Below are 16,116 nucleotides of genomic sequence, written 5' to 3' on the forward strand. Positions count from 1 at the left end.
AGGAAGGCTGCACACGGCACAGCATGACCAATGGTCTACAAAAAGAATATCACATCATCAATAGCATCGCTACAAAAGGCGGCGGAGATCGGAAAAGTAGAAGACGCAGAGACTTAAGACACACACAGCCACACAGGAAGGCTACACAAATAAATAAACACTCCTCTCCACACTCACAGCCACACATAACCACACTCACAGCCACACGAAGGCTCACACAGAAGGATGCCACACACAGGAAGCCAACACACACTCCAAGCAACGCCCAAGACAGCTCAGCACACAGGGGCGCAGAAGGCCCCAGAACAGGCAATAGCGCTCAAGAAGGAGCAGCAGCTCAAGAATCAAGAAGGAGCAACATCACACAGGAAGGCTCACACAGAAGGATGCCACACACAGAAGACCCGGATGTCCGCAGACAAGGCAGGGCTCAGGCACAGACAGGGCTCAGGAGAGGTTCGAGCACGCACAGCGAGCACTCGTGTCGAGGGAGAATGCTCTAGTGATGGCGTCGTGATGATGTTCTGCATGCCGGCGAGGGGAGAAGAAGAAAAGGCCTCTGGCGAGGCAAGAGGGGAGGACGTCGGCTCGTCGAGAGAGTCGCGGCAGGGCACAGCACATAAGAGCACATGCATGCACACAGAAGCGGCATCGCTACAAAAGGCGGGGGAGATCGGAAAAGTAGAAGACGCAAAGACTTAAGACACACACAGCACGGCTCCCGGACCGGAAGCAACGGGCAGCTCAGCTCTCCGCGCAGAAGGCGCAGGCCTCGTCGAGACGGAGCGCGGCAGGGAAGGAACAGCAGAGCAGAAGGAGCCGAAGAAGCAGAAGAAGACGGGCAGAGAAGCCGAATGCAGCAGAGAAGGAACAGCAGAGCAGAAGAAGACGGGCAGAGAAGCCGAATGCAGCAGAGAAGGAACAGCAGAGCAGAAGAAGACGGGCAGAGAAGCTGAATGCAGCAGAGCAGAAGGAGCCGAGCAGAGAAGGAACAGCAGAGCAGAAGGAGCCGAGCAGAGAAGGAACAGCAGAGCAGAAGAAGACGGGCAGGGAAGCAGAAGGGGCAGAAGACACAGTGCAATAAGAGCTCTCCACACACACTCGCGCAAATGCACAGCCTCAAAATGTCGGAATCCTCCTCCATCCGCACAGCTTGCACACACAGCGGTCGTCTTCCGCCACACACACCGCGCAGTCGGTCTTCAGGCTTAGAGGCCTTCAGCCATTATACTCCCGACGTAGCTCCGCAGCAGCCAGCAGGCACGCCGCTCCACCAGAGGTCGCAATCAAGAGTTCCTCTCGTACTATCAAGATCTGCTGCACAGTCCACACAGTAGGGTAAAACTAACCTGTCTCACGACGGTCTAAACCCAGCTCACGTTCCCTGTTGGTGGGTGAACAATCCAACACTTCGCAATCTCTGCTTCGCGATGATAGGAAGAGCCGACATCGAAGAATCAAAAAGCAGCGTCGCTATGGTCGCTCGGCTGCTACAAGCCAGTTATCCCTGTGGTAACTTTTCTGTCACCCATGTCCCACGCACAATAGGACATGGGATCTCTAGGCCAGGGTTTCCCCCAAACAGTCCCGCAATAGGAACAGTCTCAAGCAGGCTTGTGCCCTTGTGCTCCACGCGTGGTTTCCTTCCCCGCTGAGCCCGCCTTAGGACGTCTGCGTTAGTCTTTAGCAGTCGTGCCGCCCCAGCCAAACTCCCCACATCCATCCACAAAGCACTGGGCGGAAGACATAGTGGTATCGCACTCATCCCCACCTCGCTGCATGCCCACACCCAGCACTTCACACATGCTAGAGTCAAGCTCAACAGGGTCTTCTTTCCCCGCTGATCAGCCCAAGCCCGTTCCCTTGGCTGTAGGTTCACAAGACAGGCCGTAGGGACAGTGGGAATCTCGTTGCTCCATTCATGCGCGTCACTAATTACATGACGAGGCATTTGGCTACCTTAAGAGAGTCATAGTTACTCCCGCCGTTTACACTCGCTTAGCCCACACAGGCCGTAACTAAAAGTGCACTGGGCAGAATTCACTTTGCGTCCACACACAAAGCTATGTTTTTAGTAAACAGTCAGATTCCCCACAACAAACAGTTCTAGCACGCTAGAGCCAATCCTTCTCCCGAAGTTACACATCAATCTTGCCGACTTCCCTTACGGCCCTTGCACAAAACACTTCCGCGGCAAACAGTGGACACCAGATGCGGTCTAGGTACGACAAAGCAGCCTCTTTTTCATCGGAACAGGCTCGCCCACAATCGCTGCTTCGCATCATAACAATCCGCAGCAGACAGCATCCAGTTCTGCTATCCTGGACAGGGCCGCCCCCATCCGTCACAGCCAAGTCGCCTCCCAGCCGCAATACACACAACTATCAATGCACCTCCGTATCCACAGTCGATTCACCCCTGCCACACAGGGAACCCTCGTCCACAGCGCAAATCATTTCCTTGTTACTGCTACCAAGATCTGCACATATCGCCCCTCCACCCCCGCTCACGCAGGACCTTCAGCAGAACGATACCGCCCCCTTACTCAGATACTCCCCCCGCAGGCATCGGAATGCAATTCAATCCCTTCCATTTTCTCCGCCGCCCAATTCGGTAGGTACGTTGCAACACGTTTCTTAGCGGATGCCAACCTCCATGGCCACCGTCCAACTGTCAAAATCAGGCCGCCGGATTCACTCACCTTGCATAAGACTCCTTAGCCCGCTTAAAGGTTCATCCCTTCTCGCACACCATGCTTACCACAGTATGCCCACTGGCAACACACTTAAAAGACATCTTCAAAGTTTAACGCAAGCGCATTAGTGCTTTACAACATCTTACACTCCCCGTCGCCGCTGTCCTGAGAGACATTTCAGAGGGAACCAGCTACCAGATGGTTCGTTTGGTCTTTCGCCCCTATGCACATGTCATGCCATCGAGTTGCACGTCAGAACGGCTTAGATCCTCCAGAACACTTTCGCATCCCTTCAATCAACACACACATAGCTCACCATCTTTCGGGTCCGACCGCAGCATCCATCCCCTCTCGGAAAACAATCCTGCCGTCGTCTCCTTGGTCCGTGTTTCAAGACGGGCGGGAACATCCCCCATTCACTCCATTCACTTTCATTTCTCATCATCCTCCTTTTCACACTTCAATCACTCTACTTATCCGCTATCGGTCATCAGCCATATTTAGCCTTCGGTGCATCCACCACCGCATTCGCGCTGCACTACCAAGCAACACTACTCACAAAAAAAGCCGCCGCGCCTACAGGCACATCGCCCTCTCCGCATCCGAATTCAATCGCACTCGCCGCTGCTGCCACAAACACAACCCGCCAAACGCAGTTACCACACAGGCTCATGCCATTTCACTCGCCGCTACTCAGGCAATCCCATTTGGTTTCTTCTCCTCCCTTTACTGATATGCTTAAGTCCAAGGGGTCCCCGTGCACACCGCACACAATTCAGACACCGTCACAACAACAACGCATATCGTCCTCCTGCACGTCCTTCATCGCCGCTAATGCCAATCAATCCCGTGAACAGAGAAACCACAAACAAACAAACATCCATCAAAACACAACAACATACTGATCCTGCTGCTGGTTCTCCAACAGCAGCCATGTTACGACTTATATCTTATCTAACACTCAGGACTCAGACCTTCCGATCTTCGTCCAGTGCGTCATCTTAGATAGCGACGGGCGGTGTGTACAAAGGACAGGGACACATTCAAAGCAGCTTCGTCAGCCGCTATTACTAGGAATTCCACGTTCAGAAGCCCCTTACACAGCTTCATCCCTCACAGCAGGCAGAAGCGCCATCTATCGTAGTGCGCGTGCAGCCCGCCTCATCTCAGGGCATAACGGACCTGTTCTCTTCCATCCCCTCCTTGCTCCGTAGAACACCGTCAAAGGGTCTCACATCTTACGCAACTTAAGACAAAGCTCACGCCATCCATTTAAAACGGCCATGCACCACCGCCGCATGCCTCATGCCATGCACTCACAGGCATCCTTCAGAGCCGGTAAGTTGCCCCGCGTTGAGTCAAATTAAGCCGCACACTCCACTCCTTGTGGTGTCCTTCCGTCAATCTCTTCAAGTTTCACTCTTGCGAGCATACTATCCCCAGAACCCGCATACTCAAGATTTCTCATGGACAACACACACTGTCCCGTCCAGTCGGCATCGTTTACTGCTAGAACTAAAACGGTATCTAATCGATTTCGATCCTCTAGCCTTCGTCCTTCATCGCAACATTAGTCCAAGAGCACAGCCTTCGCTTCCGCTCGTCCAGTCAGGGTCTTCGCATTTCACCTCTCGCCCAACTATCCAGTGCCCCTCGTCCTCTGCCACACACATCACTACATCCACACACAACCACAAACATCACACACAAAGACATACACAACAGACTACGGACATTTTAACTGCAGCATCCACCATAGACACTATTGGAGCAGGTATTACCGCGGCTGCTGGCACCCGACTTGCCCTCCAATCACATGCGACCCCTTTGCACTCGCACACACATCACTTCTCATAACCGCCTCCCCAAAGGATTAGGCAAGTTTCGCGCCTGCTGCCATCCTTGGACGTAGTAGCCATCTCTCAGGCTCCCTCTCCGGAACCAAACCCTGATCCCCCGTATCCCGTCTGCGCCTAGTTAGGCCATTACCCTAACTACCAGCTGATAGGCCCACAACTTACTTGCCAACCCCCACAGGGGCAGACCACTATCTGCAGTTTCCCGCAGCTACTGCTCATCCCGCAAACAAATCATCGTGCTATCACTGAGCCGTCCGCTAATCCCCCACAAAGAGTTCACAAGCATGCATGGCTTAGCCCCAGAGAATAGCATCCACGTCAGGCAGAATCAACCTGATGCCCCACACACACACAATCACTAACCATCAATCAAAAAACACACAACACCACTCCCCCCGCAAACGGCACCCCCCAAACCAGCCAATCATCCATCAACCCCACACACAACACTCACTCCTCTCAGCAGAGACACACACAATCAAGGCCCCCCACACTCACATTTTATCCCCTCCCTCTCCCCCAACACCACTGACCACAATTCCCCCGAGCACTCAACACTCAAACACACAACATCCCCTAGTCCAAACAGAACAGACCCAACAGCCCCTAGTCCAAACAGAACAGACCCAACAGCCCCTCCCCACACACACACACCCTCCAAACCATTCTCCCCCCATCCGAACACACCAATAAACACCCCTAACACCAATCAATCAATCAATCAATCAAACAAGCCCCTAAATCTCACACAACACCAATCACACACACAAAACAAACAACAAGCCAGAACTCTCACAACAACAAAAACACACTCCAAACAAACAAACAAACAAACAACACAGCTCCCTATCCCCCTCCACACCCTCCACTCATCCTTGCGTCCCATCCCACACAGCCCACACTCTAAGTCCCCACTCCATCCCAATCACAAACTACCCCCAAACGAGCCCCTAACAGTCCCCAATACACCCTCCAGCCAACCATCTCTCCCCCCTCCTGACAATCCAGAACACACCACACACCACACACCACACACAGCGAGCCCCTGACTGAATACCCGACCTTCAAACAACACACTACGCCCAAATCCCAGACAAACACACAGCAGAGCAACACACACTTCAAAATCCCCCTATCGTAAATAAACCTCCCCACACAACTCCCTTCACAACCCCCCCCCCACACACACTCAAGACAACTGCAAACCGAAAAATCCCTTCCATCCAAACAGAGAGAGAACAACACACACACAAAGAGAAACAAAGAAACAGAAGCCGAGACCCAACCACTCCCACAACCCCACGCTGCTCACACACAACACACAGCTCCCTATCCCACAACAACCCCCACAACTCCATCTCCCATCCTAACACAACCTCACCGTCACAACATCACTGCTGCTCCCCAGAATCATAAATCCTGCTTCCAATAACCATCCACTAATCTCCGCCACACACACACAATCACACACCAACACCATCCAAACACACCACACTATCCTACTCCCGAAATCCCCTGCTTCTTCCATTCCCCGCCATCTCAATCCTTTCAATCACTACACTCCCCATCAATGAATCAAAGCGTGATCATTCACTCATCTTTTCTATCGTCCTCCCTCTCTCTTCATCCCACCTTCTCCGCAACACCTTCTCCACAACACCTTCTCCACAACACCTTCTCCGCAACACCTTCTCCACAACACCTTCTCCGCAACACCTTCTCCGCAACACCTTCTCCGCAACAAACCGCCCGAACAGACACCCGTATCAACGCCCTTATCGACATCCCAATCCATCCCAATCCATCCCATGCCCTCTAGTAAGTTTAGTACTTATCATTCCATCGAAGAATCCAAGTATTGTTATTGCAAACCAATCATACTGTATTCATCCTGCCACAATCGCGAGGGGAGAAGCACAGCCCATCCGAAAAGAGCTCCCTACTGCCCCAGACAGAGTCCCCATCCCTCTCCTCATCTCCGCCGCTCCTACCCATTCACCATCTGCCCTCCGCCATCCTACCTCCGCCATCCTAAATGGTTACTTCGCCTTACTCCACAACCTAAGAGAGTCTCCACATCCACCCCCCCCCCCAAAATCAATAAACACCTCTCAACCCCCTCATCCCAACACCATCCCTGCCCCAACCACCCACCACATCGCCCTCCCCACCCAACTCCCCCAACACAGAGAGCCCCACACACTCACATCCACAAAATCCCCCACATAACCCAAACCATCCCAGTAGAAAACAAGAGCACAACCATAATCCCATTCGTTTTATTCATCACCCCCCAGATCATCCATGCCCTGCCCTGAAGACGGAGACCCCCACGAGATCCGAGCTGTTCAAACCATTCAGGCACACCATCTCAAATCCATCCTCCTTCACAGTTCAAACCTTACAACACACAATCCACAAACCCCCATCCTAATCCGAAGAACACCCATCTCTTGTCCATATCCTATGACCTCATACCGTCCCCCCACCGCCATCCTTGTTCCGCTCCTTGTCCAATCAGACAGAAGGTCCCACAACTCCACATCCATGCCTCCCTCCAACGTCTCCCTCCAACACTCCCGCCATTCTCCTCCTTCCATTCTCAGGAACCCCACAAGACAACCCCCCAGAGAACTCACACATCCATAAAAACCACCCCGTCTCTATCTCCTCTCAGAACTTCCTCCACACCCCCATCTCATCAAACTCCTCTGCTCCGAGTTCTCAGAAAGAGACTGACCTTCAGATCCGAGCTTCCGACCTCCAACTCCCCCGAGATCCAGGGTCCTCCACAGGAGAAGAACCCCTTCTTCAAGCCCCACCTCCCTTGCTCTCTTACCCATCTGCGTCCGTGTTCCGCCATCCTCTCCCTCCTCCCAGAGCCCCGAAACAGCTCCTTCACACATCTCCCTTTGGATACACCCCAACCTTGTCGCCATATACATTCCGCCCCCTTGAACCCAACACCATCTGCTTGATCGACTAACTCGTAACCTCCCCCGAGCCGTCATGCCTGTAATAGTACACACATCCATCCGATTCCTCAATTCATCACCATTCCTCTACAAACTTTTCATACTCCAGAGCCCCCAATCCCCAGATCCGAAGACTCAAATCGAGCCAGATTCCGAAGAGCTCAAATCAAGACACATCTCCTTGATCCATTCCACATCTTCCCCCGAAACCATCCCCCATCTTCAGCCCCTCCTAAACCTCCCGCCCCCATTAATGTATGTCCTCGATACATCTAGAGCCATCCTCGATACATCTAGAGACTCCCTGATAGATAGATAGATAGATAAATAGATAAATAAATAAGTAGGTAAGTAAGTAGGTAAGCAAGCAAGTAGACCCCATTCTTCCCTAAAACCCCCCAAAATCAAGACACATCAGAAGTACATCATATATATTCCAGCCCACAGACACCCACATCCGCCCAACACCTCCAACAACAATCCCACACTCCCTATCCTTGCCACCCTTCTTCACCTGCCCACACTCCTGTAATATGACACATCCCCTTTAAGACAAACAGACAGAAACTCTGCTTCCTTCTCAGAGCCCCCGATACACCGAGAATCCTTTCGGGCTCCGGCATCCAGCACTTCCACCACCCACAGTCAGTGCCATCCATCCCACCTCACAGCCCTCTCCTTACCCAATCAGTCGGCATCTCAGAGCCCCTGTGTCTGCCACAGCCACGCCAAAAGATCCCCCGATGTCGCCACAATCAACAGTCTCCCACAATCACATCCGGCAACCTACAAAGCCTACGACAGACAACCGAATCCTCTCAGCCCATCAGAAGACCCGTTCCCCCTCCACAATCCCCCCCGCACCCAGGCACATTTCTGCCCCGAGATCCTGCCGCCAATCCCCCCATTCATAACCCATATGTGCAAGGATCGCCAACACACATCCCGCCCACAGATCCAACACAACCGTGTCAAAACACCGCTCGCAAAGTTGACCTCAACTATCGCGAAAGGGCCTTTGCACAGGAGGAGCACCATGGGACGCCACAGGGCCGCCTATCACCGATGCTATAGGAGATCAAGCAAAGAATCGTCCGCCATCATCCCTTGCAAGACAAGAACCTACTCGACGGTATCAGAAACGGCCTGGAGACAAACGAACCCAAGCCCCAACGAACTGCTGCTGTCGATGCTGCCACCAGTGCCTCGACGCCCTAGAGGAGGCTGTCGTCCACTTCACGCCCCTCTTCTAAACAAGATGCCACAGACTTTTCCTGCTGCTTCCGAGCGGCCAATGCCCTCTCGACGACTATCCAAGGCCACTCAAAACGTTCAAACACGCCCTTCGGAGCGCCCTGCCCCATGTCACCGAAGGCCCGGACCAAGAGGTCCAGGAGGTCGAGATCCCCCAGAGGCTTGCCATCCTTGGTCTCTTGGCCCCGAGCTTGGTCTCTTGGCCCCGAGCGAGGTGCAGTTCGACTGCCTCGAAGCCAGCCGGACCTGGAACACCTTCATCGGTGCATACACGAAATAAGCCTCAAGCCCTCTACCTTCCCCATGGCATTGATACGCCTCTCTTCAGAGACAGTCAGGCGAGCCGTCCAGAAAAGCCGATCGCCAAACGTCCCAGAACCCCAGAGAGCGCAACCCCACGAGATTCTTCGGGATGCCACCACCGCCTTCGACTCCCTGCCCAAAAGCTCAAGTCCCTCAGGACATCATGTGCCCAAGCCGTCGATGATCTTCAAAGGAATCGAGGCCTTTTCTGCTGCATTCGATGAACGATGAACTAAGCCGGATGCTGCACGAAGCAGAGCATGCTGCACGAAGCAGAGAAGAACCCGTCCGCCCGAACGAAAGGACTGCCAATCTCGGAAGGGCCCTCTCCCCTCATAAGACTGCGTGGACTCCCATGCTCCATGCTCACTGCCATCCGTGCTTTCCTTCACCTTGCTAACCAACGACGAAACCAGGGCGAACACAGGATCAAACACTGCACCGTACTCGCCGCGCCATCACGCACCAGATCCGGAGACTGCACCGAGCTATTTGATGACCGTGCCCACCGCCCTGCCGAATGCCCACCGCCCTGCCGAATGCCCATCAATCAGCCCGCGACTACTCCACTCCATGACTGCACAAGAGGCTCCGGCGATACGACTGCCACTGCTGCTCATAGTCGGCTGAACACACGTCCCCCAGCGCCTGCCTGCTTGCCCGATTAAAGACATGTGAATATCCCCTCTTGAGCATCTAGCATCCCCCTTGAGCATCCGTGTGCTGGGCAGCAGTCCTTGCACGTCTCCGATCGATGGCCGCGCCCATCCAACTCCCCGAGACTGCCAAGCCAAAACACCCCCAACCAATCCGAAGCCGGTCCAGCCCCGCCAGCTTCTCCAACAGCCCCCATGCCACGCCCTGCATCCCATCTAGCACCCATGCCTTCAGATCATCCAGACTTCCGATCCGAGTCCAGCGCTCGTCTTAGATGCCAACCGCCCCGTACAAACAACTGCGGCACATTCAAACAACCACCGTCAGTCGCTGCCACTAGCCGTCCAAAGCCAGGCAACCCATTCCTCCAGCCCCCAACCAAAGGCACGCCTCCCCCAAAGAAGAAGAAGAAGAACCACACAGAAGGATGCCACACACACGAAGCCAATCCAGAACCAAACACCAAACACACAGAAACAGAGTCCCCCAAACCACAAACTTCTACACAGCATCACACTCCCATAACTATCCCTTCCTCCCTCCTTAGCCAGAACACCCAGAGAGAGAAAAGAGGCCTGCCACTCCTAACATCAAGGCCAAGCACCATCCCAGCAAACACTTATCAACCACAATCTCCGCACATCCACTCACACACCCCGCTCCAGCGCCCCATCTCCACTGCCCTCCTCCACCAAAACCTCCACATCCGAGCTCGGAACATCCGACACACAGGCAGACTCCACGGAAGCCCCACAAAAGGTGCCCAGACAGCCCAACAAGCACAGCCACATCCTCCAAAACAGCTAGCAACCCTCTAGCCGGCCTCTCCTCATCCTATAAATCAACCATAACGAATGCTCTCATCCCCTCTCCCGCAAAGCCTCCGCCATCATCTTCTCCATCCAATCATCCGGAGTCCCACACAACTCCTGCAGAACATCCGAGCTTCCCTCAGAGCCGCATCCCAAAAGCCAGGCCCTTGTCCATCCGCCCCTCCGCCAGGGAGCGGACATCGCCAGAACCCTGCCTCAACCCAAAGACACACATCCCCAGTCGCAGGACCAAATCCCCAGCACCTCAACACATCAGAGCCTGCCACAAAGCCCGCTGCGAGAGTCGCAAGGACAACCAACCCCAAGCAAAGGCCATCACTTCCACTCTCCTCCCTGTCCAAACCCACAGAAATACTCCGCATCGCCCTTTTCCGTCTTGATCGGCTGCCTCCACCGCCGCACAGCCTCTCTATCCCAATCGCCGGGCCCTCCCATCAGCCATCAAGAATCTCACCCACCTCAAGCTCCTTGCCAGGAAGGACATACCTGCACACCCCGCAGTCTCCAGCCATTCCGACAGAGAGACACCTAACCTCACCAACCAATTCTATCCATAGACGCAATTAAGACCTCGCTTCCATTGGAAACACACCTCATCCATCATCCGGGACCCCACCGAGAGTCCAAAGCCCGCCCCTGCCACTCTCTGGATAGACAGCACTGCACCGCCTGCCCTACTTCCCGAGGTCCCGCCCCACGCCCTTGCAAAGCACAGGAAGCCCCCCACGCCCTACCCCCAGCTCCCGAGATGCATTTGCGCCCTTCACCACAATCCCCACAAAGCGCCTGCTGCAATCCAGAGCTTCCAGCAACAGAGCCGCCGACCCCTGCCGAACATCCGACAGCCTTCCGCAGATCCCAAGCGCCTTCCCGCACACCTCGCACCTTCTCCCGAGAAACCCTGCACATCCTCTGCGAGAACCGTTGTCTTGCAGTTTCCAAAGTCGTCCACACACCAGACATACCGCCCAAGACCCCCGCCTCCCAGGCAGCGAGTAACCGGGCACATCGCACCGCAAAGCACCCAGCACGCCGCCAGAGCTGCAAACTCAAAGCTCCTAACCCGTGTGTTGGCCATCCGCTCCGCATCCCCTCTCCGAAGCACTCCCCACGGCACTGCACTCTCCGCGACATCCCCACCGAAAGAAGCTCCACCTTCTCGACAATCCCAGGGGAGCGAACAAGAGAAAGACACCGCCCCTCATACAACCCACAATCCTAGAGCCTCTGCCTCATCCAGTCCTCTCTCCCCATAACATTTCCAGCTCTACAGACCACCCAGACCCTAGCCCCGCCATCAAACCCAGTCCCCCCAACAATACACGCCATATCCTACTCACAACGAAGTCCCTACTACTAATTCTCACACACCCAATCATATCAGCATATCCATTTCATCCATACTTCTTCTCTACCCCACATGAACATCACACACGTTCCAGAGATACACAGAACTGACAAGCAACACACCGAAAACCTGCGACACTGGAGGAAGATCCTCGGCATTGCTCCATTCGTCTCAATTGTATTCCCTGCCATCATGTACTTCATCTCCGACGAAGACAGTTTTAAAAAGAGTCTTCTCCTCAGGTTCATCACAATACTCCTCCCCTTTTCATACTCAGCGGTACAGTATGCCATACTACTCCACACCACACCATACTACACCCTCAATCTCCTATTTCTTGCATTCGCCGCCATCTCCATCCTTTCAATCACTGCACTCCCCATCAATGAATGGAAAGGTGATGATTCACTCATCTTTTCTATCGTCCTTCCCTCTCTCTTCATCCCACCCACCTATCTCCTCTCCACCTCCTGCCGCCTTGTTCCAGGACAAACCGCCTTCACAGATACTGGCATCAACGTCCTTATCGACATCCTGATCCTACTATGCCCTCTAGTAAGTCTTGTGCTCGTATGTAAAGAACCCGAGTACCGTCTTCTCTCTGCAGTCCCATTCCCCATACTCATCCTGGCACGGTTGCTCAACGACAGGTATTGCCCATCCGAAAAGAGTGCTCCGCCTACTGCCCCATGGAGAGTCGCCATCCTTGTCCTCATCCTCACCTCTGCTGCTCTTATCTACGCATTCATGATGTGGACACCCATTGCCATCCTAAATGGTTACTTTGGCTTACTTCACAAGCTAAGAGAGTCTTTCCTTTCACTAAGGCCTGATTAATAAACAGTTCTCCACTCCATCTATCGACACGCTCTTAGGCCACACAGACCATCCCTAACACCCACCCACCAGATCGCTCTGCTCTCTTCAGTCAACATACATAAACACACACACACATCCAGGAGATCCCCACATAACCCAAACCATGTCAGTAGAGAACAAGAGCACAACCATAATACCATTTGTTTTATTCATCAACACATCACTCCACTCAGATCATCCATGGCCTGCCCTGAATCCTGAGACGCCGGAGAACCAAGGTGTTCAAAGGATTCCTCCACACTATCTGGAATGATCCTGTCTCCTTCACCTTTCAAACCTTACTCCCAGAGGATACTCAAACTTGCCGCATCCTGGTATTCCTTATCCTCATCTATCTTCTCAACGTCGCTCGTCTCACCAAGATTGCCCCCCATCTCACAGCATCCCCCATCCCCTCTATTCCTGTAACCCGGAACATCAGGTGGTACACAATTGGGCACCCACTAGGAGAGTCCTTGAACATCCCAACCTCCACCACTCCTGCCATCCTCCGCTCTCAAGAACCCCACCACCAGACGGCCTCGAGAACTCCCGCCCTTGGTGTAATCTCCTGCATCCATGAAGAGCCTGTCTGCATCTGGGCTCTTGAGAAGTTCCAGCACACCCGCTATGTCATGGAACACCTTCTGCTCCTGATCTCTTCAAGAGACCTTCCACCTCTCCTCGCCTCCCCTGTCCCACTCCTCCTTGATCTTCTCTGGGCTCTCCACCGAAGAACCCTTCTGTGGATCCTGAAGCGCTTCTGGCCACCCCTGCTTTTCTTGCCTGTCTTCCTGCGTGCTCCTCCAACCTCCACGAACGGCATCTCCGCTTCCTCACTCGCCTCCCCCTCCCTCAGAGACTCCCCACTCTTCTTGCTCTTAGTCTTCTCCTCTCCGGATCCTGCTCCCGATCCCTCTTCTCCATCTCACTTCTCTGCCTTTCCTTGACTACATTCGCAACCTTGTTGATATATCTCCTGTCTATCTCCTCTCCCTTCTTCCCCAGCAGCATCTGCTTGACTAACTCCCTTGTAACATCTCCTCCATGCTCTCTGTGTGCATCTAATAACAGACTAGTGTTAACAACAGTACATTCTAAGTATAGACCGCGGCTAATCTCATCTTCATCAACCTTTGCCTTCAAAGCCTTTCTCACGCTTCCCTCTGCCAACAGCCCCATCAGCTCCTCCTCTTCCAACTCAAGGCAGATCTCCTTGCATGCATTGCACACTATCTTCTCTGCCTCAACTACCCGCCTCAATCTTTCCGTACTATAAAGAAACCCTGCGCGTTCCTTAACCCTACTCCAAAACCTTCGATACTTCCTTTTCTCTTCTGCAGACACTTCACCAAGTGCATTTTCTATCATGTCGCTAAGTCTGTTTATGATACTTTTTCCATACTTCACTACATGACCATCTCCCGCTTTGTTGCATTCAAATATCATTTCATGCACTGTTTCCAACGACTCGCTAAACATCTTGCGGCCTCCCTTGTACACCTTTGATGCACCTGCAGATATCTTCTTCAAGTACCCGTCCATCATTTCACTAAACAGCCTCTCAGATCGATCATCCTTGTATGCTATCCCGCCAACCACAAAATACCACACCGCGTGAGAAATATTGTGTTCTAAAAAGGATGCAACACGTCTCCTGGCATTTCCCTTCAAGTCGCCGTACTTCGTTGTCGGTAGCACAGCAATATTGTATCCCTGGAACATAAACGGGAATACTATCACCTGGCTATCTGGCCCGAGTGTAAAGGCGGCAGCCTTCTCCAATCGTGGGGAGCAGTCCATCACACCAGCCGCTGCAACTAGCGTCCATGCTGCATAGATCCGCCTCATGGGCCAGATCTTTCCTCCTGCTTAGTCGCCTCCATCTCCTTTTCATATGACGTCGTGATGTCTCTCAGCGGTGCTTGCTGCCCTGCACAGGTCATTTCCTCCAAGGCATAATGTCCTTTTGCTCCTTACCTCTTCACCGCAGAACCTTCTCAAACTAGCCCATTCCATCCACCTACAGAGCATCCTGCCTGCCGCAGCTCCCCCCGCCATCGCTCCCGCACAAGGCTGCACACAACTGCCCGGCCCCATAAAGCCCTCGTCAGCACACATGGCCCACAGACCACGCCTTGTCCCCACACCCAACCAATTGACCATAAACACGTATCCTGCTGCTTACCTATCACGGCCTTTCCACAACCCGAATCCTGCCCGCTGACACTGACGGCTCCACCTATCCCACTCCCGGCCCGCTACTACCGCCGTGTCGGTGGCCATGCTCTTCTATCTCCCTGGAAGCTACTGTCCCCACCCATCGCCCTGCTTGTTTCATTCAGGCGAGATTGCCCGGGAAGAACTCCCCCAAGCCTCCGCACACACGAAACAAGGCGTCTAACCAACGCCAGGAACACTCGCCCACCATTGGTCCTTGCAGCCGCCATCTGCTGTACCCCCACCCAATATACGTCGATCCCCTGACCCTTCATGGGTATCATAGACGTCCAGAGGTCTCATTTGACTGCCACGCCGTCCAAGGAGAGGGATGCACCAGCACACCCTCCCCCCACAATCTTGCCTGTCTGTATCCTTTTTCCATACACATCTATTGCACTTCCTGTCCTCATGTACTACATCCCGGAGAAAGGCCAATTCGACCAAAATCCCTTTCTCAAGCTCATTGCAATACTCCCTCCCTGCCTGTACTCGGCGGTCCGATTCCCTCTCCTCTTCCTCGGCAACCCCGAGTCTTCCTGCACGCCTCGACCTGCATTATATGCAACACTCTATCTGCTCCTGGATGCCTCTCTCCTTGCATTTTCTGCCATCTCCATCCTCTCGATTGCTGCATTCACCACTACAGAATGGAACAGCGATGAGGTTGTGGCCGTCTGCTCCACCCTCCTCCCCTCCCTGCTCGTACTGCCTGCCCACCTGCTATCCACCTCCTGCGCCCTTACCCCAGGGTCAATCGGATTCACAGACTCCTCTGTCGACATTCTCATTGACCTTCTGATGGTGTCACTCCTTGCAGCAGGCCTAACGCTGAATGTGGACGAGTCCTGGCGCTTCTTCCCCTACATCTGCATCAGCTCCCTCGTCCTTGTCCTGGCAAAGTTGCTCCGGAAGAGCAGCTCCATGCCCAGAAGGGACCCTGCGCCTGCTCCAGCCTGGAGGATAGCCGCCTTTGTCCTTATCTTTGGCCTTTCCATGTTTGTTTACTTTTCCATCCTCTATGAGTGCCTGCTCATTTTCGGCAACCATTTCCCCTGGTTCCCAAGCCAAGCACCTTCCAACGACTTGACGAATAAATGGTAGCCCGGGACCT

The 16,116-nt window shown here is 53.7% G+C and overlaps 9 protein-coding genes across 9 annotated transcripts, besides 2 other annotated features; 6 read left to right on the top strand and 3 right to left on the bottom strand.

The window, feature by feature from the left end:
• Window positions 1-225: 225 nt before the first annotated feature.
• ECU04_0010 (uncharacterized protein) lies at window positions 226-702 on the top strand (the record flags this gene model as incomplete). Its single annotated transcript, NM_001041035.1, has 1 exon — window positions 226-702. The coding sequence occupies one exon, from the start codon at window positions 226-228 to the stop codon at window positions 700-702; it is 477 nt and encodes a 158-aa protein (NP_584685.1).
• A 369-nt stretch (window positions 703-1,071) lies between these two features.
• Window positions 1,072-3,558: a sequence feature (large subunit rDNA region, 5.8S-23S rDNA (one copy)).
• Window positions 3,559-3,593: 35 nt separating this feature from the next.
• Window positions 3,594-4,893: a sequence feature (small subunit rDNA region, 16S rDNA (one copy)).
• A 1,469-nt stretch (window positions 4,894-6,362) lies between these two features.
• ECU04_0030 (uncharacterized protein) lies at window positions 6,363-6,872 on the top strand (the record flags this gene model as incomplete). The annotated part of the gene is made up of 1 exon (NM_001041036.1): window positions 6,363-6,872. The coding sequence occupies one exon, from the start codon at window positions 6,363-6,365 to the stop codon at window positions 6,870-6,872; it is 510 nt and encodes a 169-aa protein (NP_584686.1).
• A 345-nt stretch (window positions 6,873-7,217) lies between these two features.
• Window positions 7,218-7,589, bottom strand: ECU04_0040 (uncharacterized protein; the record flags this gene model as incomplete). Its single annotated transcript, NM_001041037.1, has 1 exon — window positions 7,218-7,589. One exon carries the CDS (start codon window positions 7,587-7,589, stop codon window positions 7,218-7,220), a length of 372 nt encoding a protein of 123 aa, NP_584687.1.
• Window positions 7,590-8,448: 859 nt separating this feature from the next.
• ECU04_0050 (uncharacterized protein) lies at window positions 8,449-9,063 on the top strand (the record flags this gene model as incomplete). Its single annotated transcript, NM_001041038.1, has 1 exon — window positions 8,449-9,063. The coding sequence occupies one exon, from the start codon at window positions 8,449-8,451 to the stop codon at window positions 9,061-9,063; it is 615 nt and encodes a 204-aa protein (NP_584688.1).
• Window positions 9,064-9,937: 874 nt separating this feature from the next.
• Window positions 9,938-10,561, top strand: ECU04_0060 (uncharacterized protein; the record flags this gene model as incomplete). Its single annotated transcript, NM_001041039.1, has 1 exon — window positions 9,938-10,561. The coding sequence occupies one exon, from the start codon at window positions 9,938-9,940 to the stop codon at window positions 10,559-10,561; it is 624 nt and encodes a 207-aa protein (NP_584689.1).
• A 71-nt stretch (window positions 10,562-10,632) lies between these two features.
• ECU04_0070 (uncharacterized protein) lies at window positions 10,633-10,938 on the bottom strand (the record flags this gene model as incomplete). Its single annotated transcript, NM_001041040.1, has 1 exon — window positions 10,633-10,938. One exon carries the CDS (start codon window positions 10,936-10,938, stop codon window positions 10,633-10,635), a length of 306 nt encoding a protein of 101 aa, NP_584690.1.
• A 1,058-nt stretch (window positions 10,939-11,996) lies between these two features.
• Window positions 11,997-12,761, top strand: ECU04_0080 (uncharacterized protein; the record flags this gene model as incomplete). The annotated part of the gene is made up of 1 exon (NM_001041041.1): window positions 11,997-12,761. One exon carries the CDS (start codon window positions 11,997-11,999, stop codon window positions 12,759-12,761), a length of 765 nt encoding a protein of 254 aa, NP_584691.1.
• Window positions 12,762-13,637: 876 nt separating this feature from the next.
• Window positions 13,638-14,633, bottom strand: ECU04_0090 (uncharacterized protein; the record flags this gene model as incomplete). Its single annotated transcript, NM_001041042.1, has 1 exon — window positions 13,638-14,633. The coding sequence occupies one exon, from the start codon at window positions 14,631-14,633 to the stop codon at window positions 13,638-13,640; it is 996 nt and encodes a 331-aa protein (NP_584692.1).
• A 642-nt stretch (window positions 14,634-15,275) lies between these two features.
• Window positions 15,276-16,106, top strand: ECU04_0100 (uncharacterized protein; the record flags this gene model as incomplete). Its single annotated transcript, NM_001041043.1, has 1 exon — window positions 15,276-16,106. The coding sequence occupies one exon, from the start codon at window positions 15,276-15,278 to the stop codon at window positions 16,104-16,106; it is 831 nt and encodes a 276-aa protein (NP_584693.1).
• Window positions 16,107-16,116: the final 10 nt, after the last annotated feature.

Source organism: Encephalitozoon cuniculi, chromosome IV (genome assembly GCF_000091225.2).
Source record: "Encephalitozoon cuniculi GB-M1 chromosome IV, complete sequence".
Lineage (NCBI taxonomy): Eukaryota > Fungi > Microsporidia > Unikaryonidae > Encephalitozoon > Encephalitozoon cuniculi.